At 42.4% G+C, this 20707-nt stretch overlaps 1 protein-coding gene across 2 annotated transcripts in view; it reads right to left on the reverse strand.

Annotated features, from left to right (window-relative positions):
* Positions 1–3611: 3611 nt before the first annotated feature.
* Positions 3612–20707, reverse strand: part of LOC146961190 (sorting nexin-14-like) — a 23149-nt gene continuing 6053 nt past the window's right edge. For both annotated transcript variants that reach the window (XM_085770977.1, XM_085770976.1), the window contains exons 8-29: positions 19732–19816; positions 19359–19515; positions 19180–19255; positions 18447–18491; positions 18276–18356; positions 18068–18182; positions 17379–17534; positions 15940–16064; positions 15039–15097; positions 14383–14515; positions 13459–13645; positions 13257–13340; positions 12360–12460; positions 11596–11707; positions 11119–11159; positions 10228–10347; positions 8911–9034; positions 8129–8293; positions 7426–7521; positions 5607–5698; positions 3892–3948; positions 3612–3801 (exon numbers count right to left, since the gene is read on the reverse strand). In XM_085770977.1, coding sequence (XP_085627103.1) covers positions 3799–3801; positions 3892–3948; positions 5607–5698; positions 7426–7521; positions 8129–8293; positions 8911–9034; positions 10228–10347; positions 11119–11159; positions 11596–11707; positions 12360–12460; positions 13257–13340; positions 13459–13645; positions 14383–14515; positions 15039–15097; positions 15940–16064; positions 17379–17534; positions 18068–18182; positions 18276–18356; positions 18447–18491; positions 19180–19255; positions 19359–19515; positions 19732–19816 — 2214 coding nt within the window. In that variant the 3' untranslated portion in view covers positions 3612–3798. The remainder of the gene's footprint in view (positions 3802–3891; positions 3949–5606; positions 5699–7425; positions 7522–8128; positions 8294–8910; positions 9035–10227; positions 10348–11118; positions 11160–11595; positions 11708–12359; positions 12461–13256; positions 13341–13458; positions 13646–14382; positions 14516–15038; positions 15098–15939; positions 16065–17378; positions 17535–18067; positions 18183–18275; positions 18357–18446; positions 18492–19179; positions 19256–19358; positions 19516–19731; positions 19817–20707) is intronic.

Genomic DNA, 20707 nt, shown 5'->3' on the forward strand with positions numbered 1-20707 from the left:
TTTTTTTCTCCAAATTTTTAGATTGTTCAGTGGAGGTCAGTTCCTCTTCGGTCTCTTAAAGCAGAGTAAGAGTGTCGACTTGTGGATTCAGGGATTTAGGAGGGAAAAAAAAGATTTTGGATGGGAAAAAAAGCAGTTACACTCATATTGATGCTTTTTTCCAATCCAAAATCATTTTTTTCCTCCTTAAAGCAGAAGTAAGCGGTCCGGTCGTTTTCGCTAATGCTGCGTTCCAGGCAGGCTTTTGAAATCGTAAATTACAGCTTCAAGTCACAACTTACGACTTTGTAGCGTTCCAGGCAACCCACTCGTGTTTTTCCGACCTGTTTTACCGGTGAAAGTCACTATAACGGCCACTCGTAACTTCCGACCGGTGAAGTCGTACCAGATCGAACTGGTACGACTTCACGGTCGGAAAAATACGAGTTTCCTTGAACGCACCATAACAGTCCTCGTCCCTACGTCGCCACATTCACGGCCTCCCTTGGCTGCACACACAGCCCTGCATGCCGTTCTCTCTCCTCATTGGATAAAAACTGTAGGATACGATAAATGTTTTCTCCTCGGCTCAGAGCAGAGCAGAGTGACTGACAGACCCGTGTTTCGGTCCAAACACTCTATGTAAGTGATTGCTGTCGGAAGATATAACTATTTAAGACTTATATTAACACAAATATATCACTTACTTCTGCTTTAATGCATGTTTTCCTCGCGTTTTTGTCTTTTATGCTATGGAAACAGTCCCAAGCTCAAATAAACAGAGCTACGTGATAAAAACACACGTTAACACTGCTCTCTCATATTAACAGAGTTATTCACACTCAGTGTTGTGTTGTAAGGAACTGGTGGATGTTGCAAAGCATGTGTACTGATATTTTGAGCATTATATAGAGGCCAAAGTCGCGGTTAGAAGAAATGCCCCCATTACTTTGCTGTTTAACTGCAGTGTAGCGCAGCTAGCAGGAGGAGAGCTAGGTCCGGTCTGCACATATTTTTCTCAGATTTGTTCCTATGGTTGCACTCGGGGACCTATAGAGCTGTAGAGCGTTACATAGAAAATGACCGTAATTCTCCTTTAACAGTTTATGAGCCGGATTGGACCCTTACTGGCCCGGCAGACAGCCTCATCTGCTGTCGTAGGTCATACAGAGACATCAGCAGAAACAAGAGACTTTTACATATCCAGTTAAAAGTTCTTTGTAGTTCCTCGTCCTTCTGGGTCAAATTGACCCAATCTGCTCCCTTCCTCCATCCTTCCTTCTTTCCACAATTCTTCCTTCCGTCCTTACTTCTTCTTCCTTCCTCTTTTGATCCAGTTGACCCGATCTGTTCCCTCCCTCCATCTTTCTTTCCTTCCCTTCTTCCTTCCTTCTTCTCCCTTCCTTGACCCAATCTGTTCCCTTCCTTCTTTCCACAATTGTTCCTTCCTTCTTTCCTTCCCTTCCTCCTTACTTCTTCTTCCTTCCTCTTTTGATCCAATTGACCTGATCTGTTCCCTCCCTCCATCCTTCTTCTCCCTTATCTGTTCCCTCCCTCCATCTTCCTTTCCTTTTCCCTTTCTTCTTTCCACAATCCTTTTCCCCTCCCTTCGTCCTTACTTCTTCCTTCCCTTTTGACCCAGTTGACCCAATCTGTTCCCTCCCTCCTTCTATCTTTCCTTCATTTTCCCCTTTTATTTTTTTTTATTTTTGTAAAAATGGGAACAGTACTTAGTATTGATGGACATGGACATTGACATGTAAATATGTGGGATTGTAGCCAAGTGGCTAATGTCCATCCCCAGTCCCATTGGCAGGTTGATGTTAGACATAAAAAACAATAACGATAAAAAGTACAAGAGGCAGGATTAGGACAACAAAACACCTTGACATCTTACACAAAACATATATGAACGACATACATAAACCACCAGTTAACTGGCCATAGACGGTTAAAAGAGTGGGTAAGGGGACCAAAAGGTTACTGAGAAGTTATAAAGTGCTACAGTGCTAGTTAAAGTGCTATGTGCTAAAGTGTTGCCTTCCTTCTTTTCTCCCATATTTCCCTTTGTCCTTCCTTCCTTGAGCCAGGATGACAACGTGAGGGTTAAAGTTGCTTAAGAACTTGGAAGTTTTCAGTTCAAAGTAATGAAATGTGATGAAGCAGTTGAGGACTTGAAAGTGTCTGGGACAGAAACTCCTCCGCCAGCAGCAGCAGCTCGTGGTGAACAAGGCGTCCTCTGTGAGCAGGGATCTCCCCAACAACGTTCACTGCATGTCAACGCTCAGGAAACTCCTTATTTAGTCGCCTCGGTGAACTCGGACACAGCTGGCAGCGGCTCGCTCCATCACGAGCTGCTGCCAACTGCATAAAAAACAGCCACATTGTCTCTGGGTGGAAAACTGCAACTCGCTCCACTTCAGGACTCACACAGAGCAGAGCGACAGTTGCCCGGGCGACACATGTGATAGTGAGGATGGCGATGGGGCTGAGTCACAGGTTTTTTTTTAGTCCTTTAACTTTCGTAACGTTTATTAAAGTTTAAAGACCTCAGACGAGTTCTGCTGCTCGGCCAAAACAAACTGTAGCCTACAGATCAAATAACACAGTGACGTGTGTGTGGTAAACTGGTTTGAATTCGTTTAAAAACACGATTATGTAGCCGGTTCTTTTGTTTTTTCCCGAGCCAAGTGAACGCATCACTGCTCCAATAAATTCTTCAGTAATTATGTTGCTAAGCAAAAGTTGGTTTATTGTGAAAACATGAATCAGCTTTTAGTTTTTAATCAAAAATGACTCATTTAAATTCGAGGGACAACATGTTTATGAGATTCTCGCTGGGTTTTTTAAGGGGGAGAAGTTTCTGGTTGATTTAAGAAAGTTTTTTTTTCCAGTGAAGCTTCAGTAGGTTAAAGCTCCTTATTGTTTCCCTCCTTGTGTGTTTTATTTTGAAGGGTCAATCCATGAGAAGATCTAAAAACCATCTCGGTCTAGTTTTTCATCTCCTCTCTGGAGCTGGTCGGTGTCAGCCAATCAGAAGAGAGTAAGAGGCTCTAAGTTTCTCTTCTGATTAGCTGACTGTTTTCTGAGCGATCCACTAAAAATAGAGCAGATTTCAGAATAAAACACCCAGAGAAACCAAATCCTGCAAAGTGTTTGATGGTGGGCGGAGCTTAGTGGTGGTGCTTATTTGTGACATCACAAAGTGACAGGAAGTCCTGACGACTGGTTTTAAGGCTCAGTTTCTCTTGATCTCACTAAAGTCAGTAACAAATTACGTTAAGTTTTCTTATCAAAGATCTATATCTTATTATTTATTAACCTTTATTTTGAAGTGGAGCATTTATTATGTGACAATTACAGAAACTAAACATACTCCACCAGTAGACATGAATATTTACTGTTCAGTGTGTCAAATTAAAACCCCCTGATGTCGTGTGATGTCATCAACACCACATCTGTCAGTGACTATAGAAACATCTGTCAGACATCTGCTGTGGTCTTAACCCCGGCGCCGCCCTGATGTAACCACGAGAACGGAGAGATATACGAGGTGTCTGAAGTGGAAACAGTATGAACGCCGACTCATCGTCATCGTCATCAGCTCTGGAAGGAAAACAGCGGCCGATCAATGTGGTGATCAATAAATATATAACTTTATTTGTGCATTGATAAACAGTGGAATGTAGCGATGTTCCCAGAGGTGTCGGCGGCGGCAGCGGTGGCGTCCAGTATTTATTGCACGTCCTTCGTCCAGGAAGTGGATTCAGTGTCGAGTTCCCGTGAAGCCGAAGATCACAGCGTCACGTTGTCGTCGGTTCACTGGAGGGAAAACAAGAGTTGTCACGTTGACACCATGGCAACGGGAGGGATTCATGCTAAGCTACGCTAACTGTCTGACGCATCGCTCACCTTGCTGAGCTCAGGAAACAGCTCCTGCATGGCGATGTCCAGCAGCATGTACGTCATCTGAACACACACAGGACAGATGTTAGTCTGATTCCAGCTGCTGCGTCTCGTCTGACCTCCACTTCAGCTTTTATAACGTCCACGTGTTTGAATTCTGTCTAACTCTGCTGTTTGTTGGTTTTTCCTCGGCTGTACAGTTACATTTGTATGAAGGAGTATAGGACGAATCTCCTTGTTGTTTTCAACTACTTCCGGGTAGAAAACCAGCATTCGAACAATAGTGACGGACGAGAGTTTCGCTATATATATCAAATTTTTCATGTCACTATATCACCGTTTAGACTAATCTGATGTTTGTAAAGTTTATAAAACCAATGATTGGACAAACATTACTATTTATGTGTGCACATTTTTGTAATGAGTCATGGTTATCATAGATTAGCCGGGCTAACGGTTAGCTACCTGTTTAACTTTAATAACTCAGTAGCTCAATAAACGGTCCATGAAAAAATATTTTCTCCAGCGGATATCTTAGTTAAAACATGACTGAGCTAACTGGAGTAGTTTCATGTCGTGTCCCACAACGGGAGGGTTTTAACAGCTGACGTCCTGGTGTTAGCTTAGCTACCGTTAGCTGTCCCTGTCAGCTGAGCCACTGATGCTTTCTAGACACCGTGATTCCCCCAAACTGAATAAATACAACACATAGCAACACAAAACACACACACAGATAGTAATGTTTCTTCAATAATTTCAGATTTGTCTAAACTGTGATAGAGCGTGAAAAATATGATATATATAGCTAAACTCTCGTTCGTTACTATTGATCTCATTCAAATTACGTGCTGGTTTTCTACCCGGAAGTAGAATGTAAACAAGGCGATTCGGTCTATTAGGGCCAGGCAAAAAAAAATCCGGTACAAGAAAAAAGGTCCAGGCATAATAATAAATAAATTGAGAAAATATTTATTTTCACGGCTGCCTCTACAGAAGCCTCGATTAAGCTTCAGTAAAAAGGAAATTCTCTCTCTTTTGGCTCATAAACACGGTGTGGTCATAAGTATCAGGACGAGACTGTGTCGGAAACTTGGTTTGTTCAGGAGAATAAAACCACAAACACTTGGAGGAGGCGGCAGCATTCGTACAAAATGACATCGTTAGAACTGGACAGATGCAGCGGTCAAGTCTCTGCAGTTGTTGTTTTTTCTTGTGCCTGACTTAAAAAAAAATAAAAAAAATTGGCTTTTGTTTTTTGTTGGCTGGCCCTAATACGCCTTCATACATTTGTGTGGGTGTTTTTGTGTGATTTTAATCTTTTATATTTTCATAACAGAATCAGGATCAGACAGTTTTTGTTGCCAAGTCATGACACAGACGAGGAGTGTGACTTCAACAACATGAGAAATAAGAACACGGTGTACAACATGGCGTAAATAAAAAGACAAAATTAAGAACAAACTGTTAAAAAATAAAATAAAATAAAAGTAAAAGTCAGTTGATTTTGTAAGAAAAAATCCCTTTTATCCAACAGAAGCTGATGTTTTCCAACAGGAGTGAGAACGTGTGTTTTGTTGTGACTGAATGTGGTTGAACGACCTGAGACTGAACAAACAACCTGAGACTGAGACGAGTCTCCACACGCAGAGAAACCACCGACACCGGAGCTGCAGGAAGTTCAACAACACTTGTACACACGGCGACTAGCAGCGAGTGTTTACCTGCTTGTTGAGCAGCGGCTGCTGGAAGCCGTCGAACAGAAGTCGGATCCCGTTGTACTTTGCGTCTTCGCCGATGCACTTCCCCACAAAGTCTGAGACAAACACAAAAACACAAACACACACACTTGAGTTTATTTAGGTTGTGAACAGGTTTTGTTGTTTTGTTGGGTTCAACTTGTCACGCTGCAGACGCCACCTTCCTCAGGAGAAGAGGAAGAAGAAGAGGGGGTGTGTGTTTGTTTGAACAAGACGCTTCATTGTCGTTCTCTGGGACATGTGGTCACCTGCCTGTGTGTGTGTGTGTGTGTGTATATATGTCTGTGTGTGTGTTCTACCTGAATCAGAGAAACAGAAACAACTTCTTCTCTTTCTATTTAAACGTCTTTGTCTAAATATTTCAGCCTCGTCAAGCCGCAACGGACGTCGAGTCTCAGGTTTTAACAACGTGTTTATTCAACAGTCAAGTCTCTGAGTAAACACTCATTAATAAACACTTGTTAATAAACACTCACTAAACGCTCTAATAAACTCTCTGACCCGCGTCCTGTTCAGCAGCTTCACATCCAAATGTTGGTGGAAACCAAACAAGCAGCTAAAAGATGATGTGCTGCCCCCTGGTGGAGAGTTTGTTCTCCTCCAGCTGCTGAGGGAAACATCTGGAGCTGCTGTTTGCTGAGCAGGTGAAGGTCGGAGGAATAATTATCAATATATTATTAAATATTATTAAAGGTACATTGTGTAGGAATTCCTCCCATCTAGCGTTGCGGTTGTATATCGCAAGCAACTCAATCGTATTTTTCATGCTGCACGGAAAACATACTTTTGAATGAAATAATCGATTTCCGTGAATAGATAACAGGAGAAGTTACACAATGTCCCTTTGATCAATAATATTTTTATCTTATTTTATTATTTTAGTAATAATATTTCTCTCACTTTGTGTTGATTTCTCGTACGATTCAGGAGTTTGTAACAAGGATACATTTCTCTCCAGAGATAAATAAAGTAACTGACTCAGCTGAATCAGTTAAAGGGATAGTTCACCCTAGAATGATATTTCGCTCATTATCTACTCACCCTCATGTTGACTAAGGGCTGGAAGAATTTTCAGAGTCCACCGTCCCTTCTCTGAGTTACAGGGGGTCTTGGCGTAGCAGTGCATTTCAATGCAACGGTTGCAAAGGGACACCAGAGCTCTTCGTAAAAAAACACACACAAAAAAACATCCAAATACCTCCATGATGCTCGTATGTAATGTCCGTCTTGTGCTGAAGCCCCAAATTGCGTAATTGTCCCGAAAAAAATTAAATAAGTCTATATTTTAAGCTTGTTTGTAGCGGAAGCTTCTCGAAGCTCCTCTTCCTGGTCCGTCCAAATCTCGCGTGATTCGCAGTAACCGCACTGACGCCGGCGCAAATCACGCGAGATTTGGACGGACCAGGAAGAGGAGCTTCGAGAAGCTTCCGCTACAAACAAGCTTAAAATATAGACTTATTTAATTTTTTTCGGGACAATTACGCAATTTGGGGCTTCAGCACAAGACGGACATTACATACGAGCATCATGGCGGTATTTGGATGTTTTTTTGTGTGTGTTTTTTTACGAAGAGCTCTGGTGTCCCTTTGCAACCGTTGCATTGAAATGCACTGCTACGCCAAGACCCCCTGTAACTCAGAGAAGGGACGGTGGACTCTGAAAATTCTTCCAGCCCTTAGTCAACATGAGGGTGAGTAGATAATGAGCGAAATATCATTCTAGGGTGAACTATCCCTTTAAGGAAAATAAAAAAAATGTTTATTTGCTGCAGTTCATCACTGACCTGGTAGATACTTCATCATCTCCTCAAACGTCTGCTTGGCTCGGATCAGTCTGTCTTCACTCGTTCTCTCCTCGCAGTTCTCACAGAAAACAGCGTCTGCAGGAAGGAAACGGAGTCAAGTTCAGTTAAGTTTCTCCTGAACGGGGCCCCGGGGCCTCGGTGGGGGATCTGCTCCATCTGAACTAAAGACTCTGAGCAGCTGGAGTTTTGTTTTGTTTTGTTGAGCAGCCAAAAAATATTAAGAAATATTCTCTGGAGGTGAAATCAGAGCTGAAATCTTTCAGTAAAGACGATTTTTCACATGAATCAAAACCTGTGTGGGAGTTTATTTAACCTGATTCCTTATTAGCAGCATGAAAATGTTGCTTCAATCCTTGAAAATGTATTAAATCTTAAAGGGATAATTCAACATTTTGGCAAACTGGCCCATTGCCATCAAATACACAATCCAACAACTCCAAAACGAGTTGTTGTATTGTGTATTTGATGAGTTTGATGAGGGAAACCAAGAAATCCCATGAGCCTCCGTAGCGTAGCTCTGAGCAGCTCACAGCTCTGCTCCGCCGTTCTAAAACTAGCTTGCACCGACAATTAAAGGTAACAAACCTACTGCTATGACTATAGGGATTATGGCAATTTGCCTGAATTTGCCAAAAATGTTGAACTACCCCTTTAAACCCTGATGTTTCCAGATGTTTCCCACCTCGGAGCTGTGTGATGAGCGACACCATGCGATGCTCCTGGAGGATCTGCTGCAGCTTGGACTGCATGTACTGGTCCATGTAGGCCTCGAACGTGTTCTTGAACAGGATCCTCCCGGCCGCCAGGAAGTGGTGCAGCCAGTCGGGCATGTGGAAAACCACCCGACCTGTCCATCAATCAATCAATCACAACATCCACACCTCAGGATCAAACACTTCAAACAGCCCAGGAACCAGAGCCGTGTTTCCACTGCAGGAGTTCCTGGTAAAGGGAGGGGGTAGGAACTTCTACAGGAACCGTCCTCTCACTCGGCCCTCTCAGTGGCCGTGTTTCCACTGCAGAGTCGGACCCCTCGGCGACGTCATGAGTTCCGATCGCCGCTTAATCGCTGTGCGACAGTTTCGACCGTGACGTCACCCAGGCAGGTCACAAGCACATACACAAAAATCATAACAACAACGAAGGATGGAAGGAGCTGAGGTGGTAGCCGCGTTTCTGGTTTGTGTGTTTGTGCACATGGCGGCTGATTGTAATCCTTGTTTTTGTTTTTTTTACTTTTCACGGCATTGTTTTGCGGCGTGATGGATCCCCAGTGTGTCGAAGTGCGCTGGAGTAGGTACTCCGTTGGCCTCCGTAAAAGTTCCTCTAAATGGCCTGTTCCTGCAGTGGAAACGCACCAACGGGGCCGGCCCCGTAAAAATTACCCCGAAGTTCCTGCAATGGAAACGCGCCTCAGGAGTCTGTTTCCGCTCAGAGAAGAAATAAAAAAGCAGCTTCACTTACCCACGTACATCATGTAGTCGTACATGCCGTCCACATGGAGCAGCTCCAGGAAGTAGTTGTTGTTGGGTCTCCTCTCCGAAGAGTCCGACAGGTTTGCGTTGTTCTTGAACAGAGTGTTGAAGAGCTGCAGGTCAAACACACACATGCATACACGCTCTGTCAAGGAAACGACCAATCACACGACACCAGACTCCGCCCACTGGTTGGTGAAGCTGTTGACATGTTTTTACTGAAGTGATATCATCATCTAATAATCTACAATCACACCTGCGTTGCTTTGCTTGTATGAAACAACGTAAACGCATGCGTAGACGCGGTCGCTACCAGAGTAGAAGAGGAAGTCAACTGCAGGTTAACAACACAAACTGTCAACGCATTATTGATGACGTACGACTCACATTGCCAGGGAACATCCGATCTGTCTTTTCAGACTGCAGACGCATTGGCAGATCTGATTTATTTCCACATATAACAAGGCCTAAATCCATCTGACAACATCCAATATCATGCGTTTTTTTTTCCCCATTTACATGTTCATGTTACAGTACAGATCAGAAGCTCCAGTGCAATCCTGCACGCAGTTCTGTCAGATTTTCATCCAGACTGTGGAATCATTTCAGAACTTTTTCTTTCTTATTTCTGTTACTTTTTTTTTGTGTGCTTTTTTATTGTGATATGGATCCCCTTGGGTCTGAAATAAAGAATGAATTGAATTGAATTGTGCCACTGGAACCTTGTAGTGTAAAGAGCCTCAGAGTGAAGCTGCTCCACCGTCGCCGTCTTGGCAGATGTCTGACTCTGCCCCCTGAGTACCAGGTGATAAACACCTTCAGTATATCAGGTTGAACACTTATCAAACAGAACCGGTTCGTTAGTTGGGGATTATTTTCAGCAGCGTAACAATACACACTTCTCACTGCTGCTGTAGTTTGTGTTTGTGTTGGTTTCAGTCTCTGTTGTGTTTCTTTCTGCATCATTGAACCAGGACTAAACATCTAGACAGATGTTGGTGCCATAACTCATCATAAAAACCTTCCTCCCTTCATCGTGCCGATCGCTCTCCTCTTCCTGCTCCGCGCTCAGACGACTACGCCTCGTTTATCCAAACCGTCTCCATGGAGACTAATGTGAAGCTTTATCAAGAAAACATAGAGGGCTCCTCCCTGAGAGCTCAGGAAGTTCATTTCCTCTCCGACCTGATAAAAACTCTGCTTTTCTTCATTCTCTGGAGTTTATAAAAAGCCCTGTAAACACTCTCAGATAATGAATGGCCACCTTGGTTACCACGGCAGCGGCGGGACAGTTCACTGGTTTTACCTTCTTGTTGTTCTCGGCCGTGGGGCTGAGGATGGTGAGTTCAGGGCGGCTCGGTTTGGGTTTGGGCGACTCACAGGAGTTGAAGAAGGACTGGATGAACGGCTCCAGGTTCTGTCCTTTCTGGAACACACACACACACACACACACACACACGTTATTAAATACATACACCAATGGTTCTCAAAGTGCGGTCTGGGGACCCACACGGGGTCCTTGAGAGGGTTCAAAAACTTTTTCTCGAAATCTTTACCACTTTTTTTCTAAAATTTTTAAACTTTTCTTCTTTTTTTTGGAGAAATCTTTACCTCTTTTTTTTTATCATCATCATCATTATTATTATTTTGTTTTTTTTACTTTTTTAATTTCGCCACTTTTTCTAGAATTTCTTTTTAAAAAATTTGAGAATTTTTAACAGTTTCTTCTAGAATTGCTTTAAAGAAATGTTAACCACTTTTTTCTATAACATTTTAAGCTTTATTTTATTTATTTATTTATTTAATTTTTTTTTAGAAATGTTACACTTTTTTCTAGAATTAAAAAAAACAACTTTATTTTGTGAATTTTTACCACTTCTTTCTAGACATGTTTTAACGTTTTTGGAGAAATTGTACCTAAAGTAATGTTCTTCAGTCTCAGAGCAAATATTTTTTGTATTTCTGGTGTTTGCTTCAAAATTTTATCTAGTGGGGGTCCGTGGACATTTTTCATTTAATCAAATCATTCATCATTTAATTTTTTTTTTAAATTTTCCATGTGTTTTCCTTGACTGGGAATTGGTCAACCATTGTCCAGGTTTTCCCAGACCAGTGGAAACCTTGAGATTGGTTTTCTTGCTGACCTAAATGAGACGATGTTGGTCGTAAATGGACGACCCGAGGACGAGTGACTCACCTCTTTCATGAGTTTCCCTGGAACAGACTTGAAAATCTTTCCTGCAAAACACAAAGACTCAGATGGATAAACATTCACAGACCACCTGCCTCCGTCTGAACAGTGAAAATACCACATGTTCTTCTCTCTAATAAATATAAATAGTCTGGCTCAGGTAAAGACAACATGAGCAGATGTAAAAACATGTCATAAGTCTATTATCACAGCAAAGAAACTGGAGGCAAAGTCAAGAAGGAAAGATAAATTTAACTGGAAAATCTATGAACTAAAGACACAAACAGAAAGATAACAACTGATTATACTGCAACAATAACACAATGAATCACATTGATGTGTTTCCTCTGTAATCTGATCACAGACCAGTTGCAGCAGCAGCAGAGACTCGTGCTCCAACATGTTGTGAATCGGTGCTGCACAAAAGCAGGAAGCATCAGTATCAGTTTCAGTGTCAGTGTCTGAGTGTTCAGAGCCTCGTACCCAGGTTGACATCAGGCAGCATCCTGTCCAGGAACTGAGACTCCATGCTGTGAGGAGACAGGAAGTCGGCCAGCAGCTGACTGTTGCTGAGCTCTGGATGCTGCAGCAGCCTCTGAATGAACAAACACATAAACCAACAAGGAGCAGGAGCTTTTTGTTACTGGACTCATTCCTCCTCAAAACAGAAAAACATCACACAAAATAAAAGGAGAATATAGAAAACATTCTTATTTATTCAGTAAAAGCTGAACATGTATAAACCTAAACACTCCTTCACTCTGTCGTGTTGTGTTCTGCTGCCCTCTGCTGACAGTAAACACATCACAATAGGAACAATTATACTCAGTTAGTGAAACATGACTCGCCTCTGTACAGTAAAGCTCACAGAAAAGGTCAAAAAACAAAGAACAGATCATTTTCTCATTCATTTACAGGCACATCTCAATAAAGCAGAACATGATGGAGGTCAACATCCTCTCCAGCCTCAGGAAACCTTTGATGGTGTTTTGAATTAATTAGCTGATTAGAGTTCGACATCATTAGGTTACAATAGTGAACTTTTTCACTATATAAAATTTTGGGTTAGTCATCATCATTACAATTAAATTAAATATAGACATGAAATGCTTCAGCCTGTGTGTAATGAATTTATATGAGTTTACCTATTTGAATTGAGCTTTATACTGAAATAAATGAACTTTTCCATGATTTTCTAATTGATTGAGATGCACCTGTATATTCCCGTCACTCTGTCGGTGTCATACCTGCAGATACTCTTCAAACTCTTCCCTTTTTGATGAGAGGAACTCATAATTCTTTGGTCCGATGATTCTTTTGGATGGAAGCTGAGCATCTGCAAATGTTCCTGAAGGAAAAAAGAAAACAACCACATCACCAAGTCTGTGTGTTGCTTTTTTTGTCAGTTTGTTTTGTCTATTTTTAAATTTCATTGTTATATTTCAACAATTTTAATATTGTTATCTTTACATCTGCTCATACCTGCCGAGGGACGACAGGTGGAAATGAGCAAATGCTGCTTTAACCTGGCTCAAGACATCGTATTTGTCCTACAGATAAATGTTTATTAGTGAATTGTCCCTGTTTAATAGCAGTGCCGAAAAATAATCGTTTCAAAGATTCATCGAGATTCTTAATGGGACGATTCTGAATCAATGCAGTTTTGTCACATAATCGATTTCGAAATTCAAATAATTCATTCAAGTTTGATGAAGTTGTTCATATCCAGAGACAGTGATTTATTTTATTTTAAATCACAATGCCAAGATTTACGTTTAGTTTTTGACAAGTGCACCTTTAAGTAGGCTATAGGCCTTTTCTTTTTTGTGTGTTCAGACTCCAAGGAAGCTGCTGCCTTGTGGAAATGCATTTAATGATATTTTCTATTATATCTTATGGTGAATAAAAAGTTATCATATTTATCTGACTTGACTAATTATGTTAATTGATGCAAAAGCCATGTGAAGCAACATAGAAAATTGAGGATGTGATACATCGAAATGCATCGTATAATTGAACAGGATCGTAGACCGGTGAATTGTAATCGAATTGAATCATGAGGCCAGTGAAGATGCACACCACTACTGTTTTAAATAATAAATAAATTCCTATTCCCGTGTGTGTGTGTGTGTGTGTGTCTGTACCGTGGAACTCGGTGAGTTTAGACTCCAGTACGTAGAACTCCATGTATCGTCTGTAGACCGACCACCGCTCTATCTCGTGACCCGCTGTGGGACGAGAGGAGAGAGAAAAACCAGCAGGAGGATCAGGATCTGATCCGAGGTCAGTGAAGCTGCAGCTGAACCTCAGCTCAGACGTTCGTCCTCCTCCTCCTCCTCCTCTCACCTTCCTTCCTGTCGTTTCGCTCCACGTCGATGCAGAAGACGGGGATCCTCTCCCTCTTCACCTCGTCGTCGTAGCTGTCGATGTACGGGATGGTGATGAGCCAGGCCGACAGGTTCCTCTGGGAGCCCGGCGTCCCGGCCGGCTCGGCGGGGGAGTCGTCCTCCATCACCACGGTGGCCTCCTCCACCTGCAGGAGGAGACACGAACAGAACAGGTGAGCCTGAACCTGAGTCTGAGCTTGAATCTAAACCTGAACCTGAGTCTGAGTTTAAATCTAAACCTAAATCTGAGTCTGAACCGAAATCTAAATCTAAACCTGAGTCTGAGCCTAAATCTAAATCTGAGTCTGAACCTGAGCCTGAGTCTTAGCCTGAACCTGAGCTTAAATCTGAACCTGAGTCTGAGCCTAAATCTAAATCTAAGACTGAGTCTGAGCCTGAGTCTGAGCTTAAATCTAAACCTGGAGAGCATTCAAAGGGGCTCCAGCAACACTTGTAATGGAGAAACAACTTTATTAGACCGACGCGTTTCGGCTCTAGCCTTCATCAGGGTCATCTAAACCCTTAAATCTAAACCTAAAACTGAGTCTTAGCCTAAATCTAAACCTAAACCTGAGTCTGAACCTGAATCTGAGCCTGAGCTTAAATCTAAATCTAAACATAAGACTGAACCTGAACCTGAGCCTTAACCTGAGTTTTAACTTGAACCTGAGCCTGAACCTAAACCTGAGCTCAGTGTGTGTCAGTTCTTTGCACAACCAAATTTAAAGAAGATGAATCACAGTCTAATTTAAACTTGAATACACTCGTACAACCTTTAAAAGTAAAACACAGTTCCTGCTGAACCAGGTTTATGAAAAGCTCATGTGACAAAGAACCAGACCCATCATGTTCCTGTGTGTTAACCTGTGAGTCTCACACTCACCAGGTCGTCATCGATGTCGTTCATGGCGCTGGGCGGCAGCATGGCTCCCTCCATCGTCGTGCTCTTGAACACACCTTTGATTTTGCTGCCGATCCTGCTGATGCCGAACGACTCCCCGCGCTTCGACGTGTTTCTGGAACAAACAAGAGAGTTTCCCGTCACGCGTCTCTGCCTCTAACCGCTCCGACACACTTCCTCTGATTTCTGCTGCCGCTTCTACATCCGTCACGATTGTTAAAATCTCTTGAGCATGAGTTGTTGAGCAGACATGCAGCAGAACAGGACGACCGTGAAACATCCAGCTCTCATAAACGTCCTGTAAACTCATCGCTAACTCTTTACCAAGCTGTTTCATCTGCGCCGACATGCCCTCATGCATCATTCTGCATCTGCGACAGGCGACATGCCGAACAGCTACTCACCTGTTCTCCTCCAGACTGAAGCTATTTCTGGAATAAGATGCACAAGCAGCGAATGACTGAAGAACCGAGAGAAAAGTTCAAACAGTAAAACTGTTTTGCTCCGACTCAAACTGATCCTTAATGCAGTGTCTTCAAGAAACTGGAGCTTCAGACTGAATTTTTTATTCTGAAAGGCAATAGAAAATATATCATGTGCATTAAAAACTGAATTATTCAACGCTCCGCATCACCAACCTGTTGATTCTTGAGTTCCTGGCCGGAGACTCGGCTCCTCTCAGCAGGTGCCTGAAGTACTGAGGGTTCAGAGAGGAGACGCGGTCAGAGAGTTCACCTCAAGCAGAGTCTCTTCAAGTCAGAATATCTAAATGATTTATTCACAGTATTGATCTGCAGTCGATGAAGTTTTCACCTCAAGTAAACGCTGAAGCAACACAGTGTGTGTCCATACAATATGGGAAGTTTAGCCCCAAGTTATGTCATAATTTCTGCAGTCAAAACAGAATCTAAGTCAATATTAAAGTTATTTTGTTTCCTTTGTTTTATCGTACTTAAGTGTGTACGTACGTATGTTCTTTGTTTAGTCAGTATTTTGTCCCTCTTAGCTTATTTCCTTGTATTGGTTTTCTATGGTTCTATGTACTTTTCATGTGTCTTTTTTTATTTCTCTGTTTTATTAATAGACAACCTGCCTGGGGACAACAGACGGAAATTAGCCGTGGCTATAATCTGGCATATTTGTTCATTAATATGCACTGTCCCTAATCTAATTAAATTACACTAAATAAAAAAAAAATATGATAGTTGGTTGTATCTTATTTATTTTCTACATAAACAATGTGAACACAGAGAACTAGAGTTGTTTTAATTGGGACATTGATCAGTGTAATAAACCTAGTGGACGAACATGTTTTTGTTACTTTAACGTGCACTGACATGTTCTGGCCTCAGTGAACGTCTAATGTTTTGTAACAGGACAAACACGTAGTTAAGGTTAGTGTGGTTTAAAGTAAACCATAATAATTTAGCGGTAGTAGCATCAAGTGTAAACATGCTGAGCTACCTGTCAGCACAGATATAAACAGATACTGGAAGTCTTATATTTTGTTTACGGTGTCCCGGCTGCTGCAGCTCTTACTTCGTCGCTGTGGCAGAACATGGGGGTGAAGACTCTCTCCAGCAGAGACAGGACGTGTTCGTAGGCCTCGAACAGGCAGCGCATGGTCTGCAGCTTCACCACGCCGCCGTACGGACCTTTGGCGACTGACAGGGAGACAACGACACACACACACACACACACACAAACACACACAGGAGGTTAAACAGAGTTCACACTCTTTTCTTGAAACCATTTTCCAGAACATTTTCAGCTGCTACAGTTCACACGCTGTACACTAACACATACCCCGTCCCATTCATGCTTTAGAGAAATGTTGTTTTCCACAGTTGTACCTAATTTTGCACATGATTGTTTCTATGTTTATTCCTCTCTCATCCCTAGAAGCCTGATTTAAAGGGATACTTCACCCAAAATCGATAATTTTCTCGCGGCTTTAGGACACTTGGGTCAGTACAGATGAGCAGTATGGAGGTATCTGGATGTTTCATAGTGTGTGTTTTGGACGATTCAAAAGTGAGCTCTATCCGCCGCCATTATATGAAAATCCGTTGCCAGCCGGACCCCCCCTGGAACTTCAGAAGCGTTTTGATAACTCTGAGAGTTCTCCAAACCCTTCCTTGGCATGACGGTGAGTAGATGATTGGTGAATATTCGATTTTGGGTGAAGTGTCCCTTTAAAGATGTGCAGTCTATGACTCTAACTTATGAAATAATGCTTAGAAATCGAGAAATTTATCATAGAACAACGCAAAAACATGCTGTTAAAGCTGGACCCTTCCTGCTGTCCTTCTGTCACACAGGTGGAAACAGACTGCATGAGTCCAGTCAACAGTTGTGAAGTTTTTCATGGCTCTTTAGGAAGAATGACATCATGACTTATTCTTAAAGCAGAAGTAAGTGATATATTTGTGTTAATATAAGTCTTAAATAGTTATATCTTCCGACAGCAATCACTTACATAGAGTGTTTGGTCTGAAACACGGGTCTGTCAGTCACTCTGCTCTGCTCTGAGCCGAAGAGAAAACATTTATCGTATCCTACAGTTTTTATCCAATGAGGAGAGAGAACGGCATGCAGGGCTGTGTGTGCAGCCAAGGGACGCCGTGAATATGGCGACGTAGGGACGAGGACTGTTGGTGGTGCGTTCAAGGAAACTCGTATTTTTCCGACCGTGAAGTCGTACCAGCTCGATCTGGTACGAGTTCACGGGTCGGAAGTTACGAGTGGCCGTTATAGTGACTTTCACCGGTAAAACAGGTCGGAAAAACACGAGTGGGTTGCCTGGAGCGCTACAAAGTCGTAAGTTGTGACTTGAAGCTGTAATTTACGATTTCAAAAGCCTGCCTGGAACGCAGCATTAGCGAAAACTACCGGACCACTTACTTCTGCTTTAACTAATCTAGAAATGCTCCGGTGTTTAAAGAGATGGGAAGAGTCCCTGTAGAAGGAGTTCTTACTGTTCCTGATCTCCTCCACGATGAAGGGGTCGAAGCTGATCTTGTCGATGCTCTCGTCCAGGCAGTAGGTCTCGTAGATGTGCAGCACCTCGCCGTGGAGACGCTGCAGCTCCGAGTCGCTCAGCTCTGGACTCAGGATCTTATCGTTGAACTCCTCTGGAGGAGACGAGGTCAGAGAGCGGAGAGATGAAACGGGTTCAGTGATCTGTTTTAGAGCTAATCTCTCATCCACCACGCTGTTAATAAAAGACGAAGCGTGCAGCGATGTTTACTAGAGGTGTCACGATTTCGATTTTTTTATCGAAATCGATCGAAATTACGTCATGGTCTCGAGCATCGAGGTCAAAGAGAGGATCGACGATAAATAAAATTGTTACCTTTATATTGTAAATAAATTATTTAAATGTGACCATAGTGCCTAATGTGATACATTATGGAAATTGCATCACTTATATGTATCCCATCTTTTGAAATAAGATTTACTGTACAAAATTTGATGAATAAAACCAATGATCATAGACTAGACTAGTCTGAAAATGGCATAGGCCTCTGTGCTGTAAGAAAAGGGAAAAAAAAAATCGAGAATCGAATCGAATCATGACCCTAAAATCGAAAAATCAAATCGAATCGAGGATTTGGAGAATCGTGACACCCCTAATGTTTACGGTACGTGTGACACCGGTTCTTACCCACGGCCAGGCAGAACTGCAGCACGTGCACGGCTCCTTCCTGCTTCAGGAAGTTCATGAAGCGGAAGAGGAGATCCTGCTGGTTCCTGATCTCCCTCAGCTCCATCTTCAGCACCTAGTACACGCGCCCGGAGGCAGAAGGTTTAATGACCCACCACAGCTCAGAGCAACAGAAAACAAACACAGCTCACAGTGTATCAACGCTCACCGACGGCTTCTTGTTGCTGACGTCGGCGTATTTCTGTAGAAACGGGACCAGGGCCGACGGAGGCTCGGTGGCCAGTTCAGGCTGCAGGAACAGGAGCCATTAGTCATTAGTTCATTAGTTGATTAAATCTGAACGTACATGATTCATATATGAGGAAACAGTTTCACTTACTGGAGTGTCGTCAACAAATATGAGCACCATGAGGTTCACAGTATCCTGGAGAACAGAGAAGCAGCATGTGTCAGATTCATATATTTTATATTATTATATTACTATAGATTTTTCTACTGTTTTTTTTAACCTGGTTAGTTTTATTTTTGTCACTTAAGTTTTTATTGAGAATTTTTCTTTTATACAGATGTAAAACTAAAGTTTATACATGTAAAACAAATGTGAACACATGGGAGTTTCTGTCTTGACCATATTCCCATTTTCTTATTAACCTGGTTAGTTTTATTACAGTATTTTATCTATTTGCTTTTATTGTGGCCTAATGCAAACATTATTTTATTCTGCAGCACATTTTGGTGTCATGTTTGAAAATAATAATACGTTTATTTGAAAACAGGGACAGTGCACATTAAAAACATTGCTGTAAAAGCGCCAGAATTAGCTAAGAGGCTATATTTCATCTGTCATAAAGACGATCTAGATCTAAATCTAAAATCTAATCTAAATCAGCAGGTTTTTTCTGAAGGTCCTGGTCACGATGCATTCAAATACTGTCTGAATTATTACTCACAAGTTGTTTCATGTGAGTTATTTTCACCACAGCTGTACGAGGTAGAAATGTTTCTGTCTCTAGCACCTGTTACATTTGTTAAAGGCAACAGAACTTCCACTCATTTGTAGTTTTACAGGATTTAAAGAAAAGAGCAACCGACTCAATCACACACAGACTCACAGGGTCGGCCATGAAGTCCATGGTCGGTAGGATGACGGACCCGGCCATCACCTCCCGCAGCAGCAGAGCCAGAGACCTGAAGGCAGACGGAGCAGAGCGACCGGTTAGAGTCTGACGTTACTAATACAGGTGATTGACAGGTTGTTGCTGAGCGGCCTCGTAGCTCCGCCCCCTCCAACCTGCAGTCTGTGGCTTTGGGCGGCATGACGAAGGGAAACAGCATCTCAGTCAGCTTCCTCAGGTAGAACAGCTCGTCCTTGCGGCTGCGCAGCGCCACGTGCAGATCGGCGCCGTACTCGTCCAGAGCCGCCTGCTGTAAACCCTCCACGCTGTTCACTGCACACACACACACACACACACACACACACACACACACACACGACTTCAGAGGACAGAGGACCTTAAAGCAGCGTCACAGAACTGGACTTAAAGGACAAATCACAACCTCCTTCCTCAGCACGTCCAGATTTTTGTCTAAAGTACATCACACTTGACTTGATGCTAAATTATGACATAAAACAATATAGATATAAATATGACGGAGTTCTTTACCTTTGTCTTTAGCTTTCGCGATGATTTCAATGTGTTTCATTGTAGCTTTCATCACTTTGTCAGCAAACACACCTGGAACATCGACCTGACGTAAAGACATCCAGAATTCAGTCAACAGAACGTTTTTTTGTTTGTTTTGTTCTATTCTATTGATCTTAGGTTTTTTGGGGGTTTTTTTTTACAATGTCTCTAATCGCCCTAGAGGTGCTGTAATGTTTTTGTCTTCTATGTGTTTGTTTGTTTGTATATTGACCTTGTATATTTGTCCTTTTTTAAAATGTAAAACATTTTACGGGGCTGTTGGTGTGTGTCTCCACTGCAGGAACCGAACCTGAAGGGCCGTCTCCAGGAGCTTTTACGGGGCTGAAAGGAGTCGCTGGTACTCAGATCGACCCCGAAAAACTCCCGGGTGGGGCTTGAGGTTTACTCTGTGCTGATTGGTCAAACGTGATGCCAAGAGAAAACCCAGAAATAAGCAGCATTTTAAAAACTCAGCGTTATTTAAAGGGACAACGAGGAGTTTCTATTTGGTTATAAAAAAGTCTCACGTTAATGTGGATGAATCTACGCTACCAACACTTGTTAATGGGTCCATTTTCAATAAATATATCGTTTTGTCTCTATCGTTATTTTGTTATTATTAGTGGTGGCAGAGATACTGGGCGAGCCGACCTGCGTTTCCAGTGTCATGAGAATAACGCCGCCGAATCACCGTTTATGGTGGGAACTACGACGGTATGTGATCGTCTTCCAACCTCTGACTTTAATTCTTGATGAATGAAAACATGAGTTTGTCTTGCGCCGGTCAAAGAATTTTACGGTGCGCGGAGGCTCATAAATGTAGTGTGAAAACGCTTCGCTTTTCCAAAACTCCTTGTTGTCCCTTTAAAAAGCGCCTACACGGCTGAAAAAAGAGAGAATAAGTCAGTAAAAGACGAGAGTAGCAGTCGTAAAAAAAAAAAAAAAAAAAGGTTGA

Source organism: Trachurus japonicus, chromosome 24, assembly GCF_045865225.1.
Source record: "Trachurus japonicus isolate A0001 chromosome 24, Traja_1.0".
In the NCBI taxonomy this organism is placed as follows: Eukaryota; Metazoa; Chordata; class Actinopteri; order Carangiformes; family Carangidae; genus Trachurus; species Trachurus japonicus.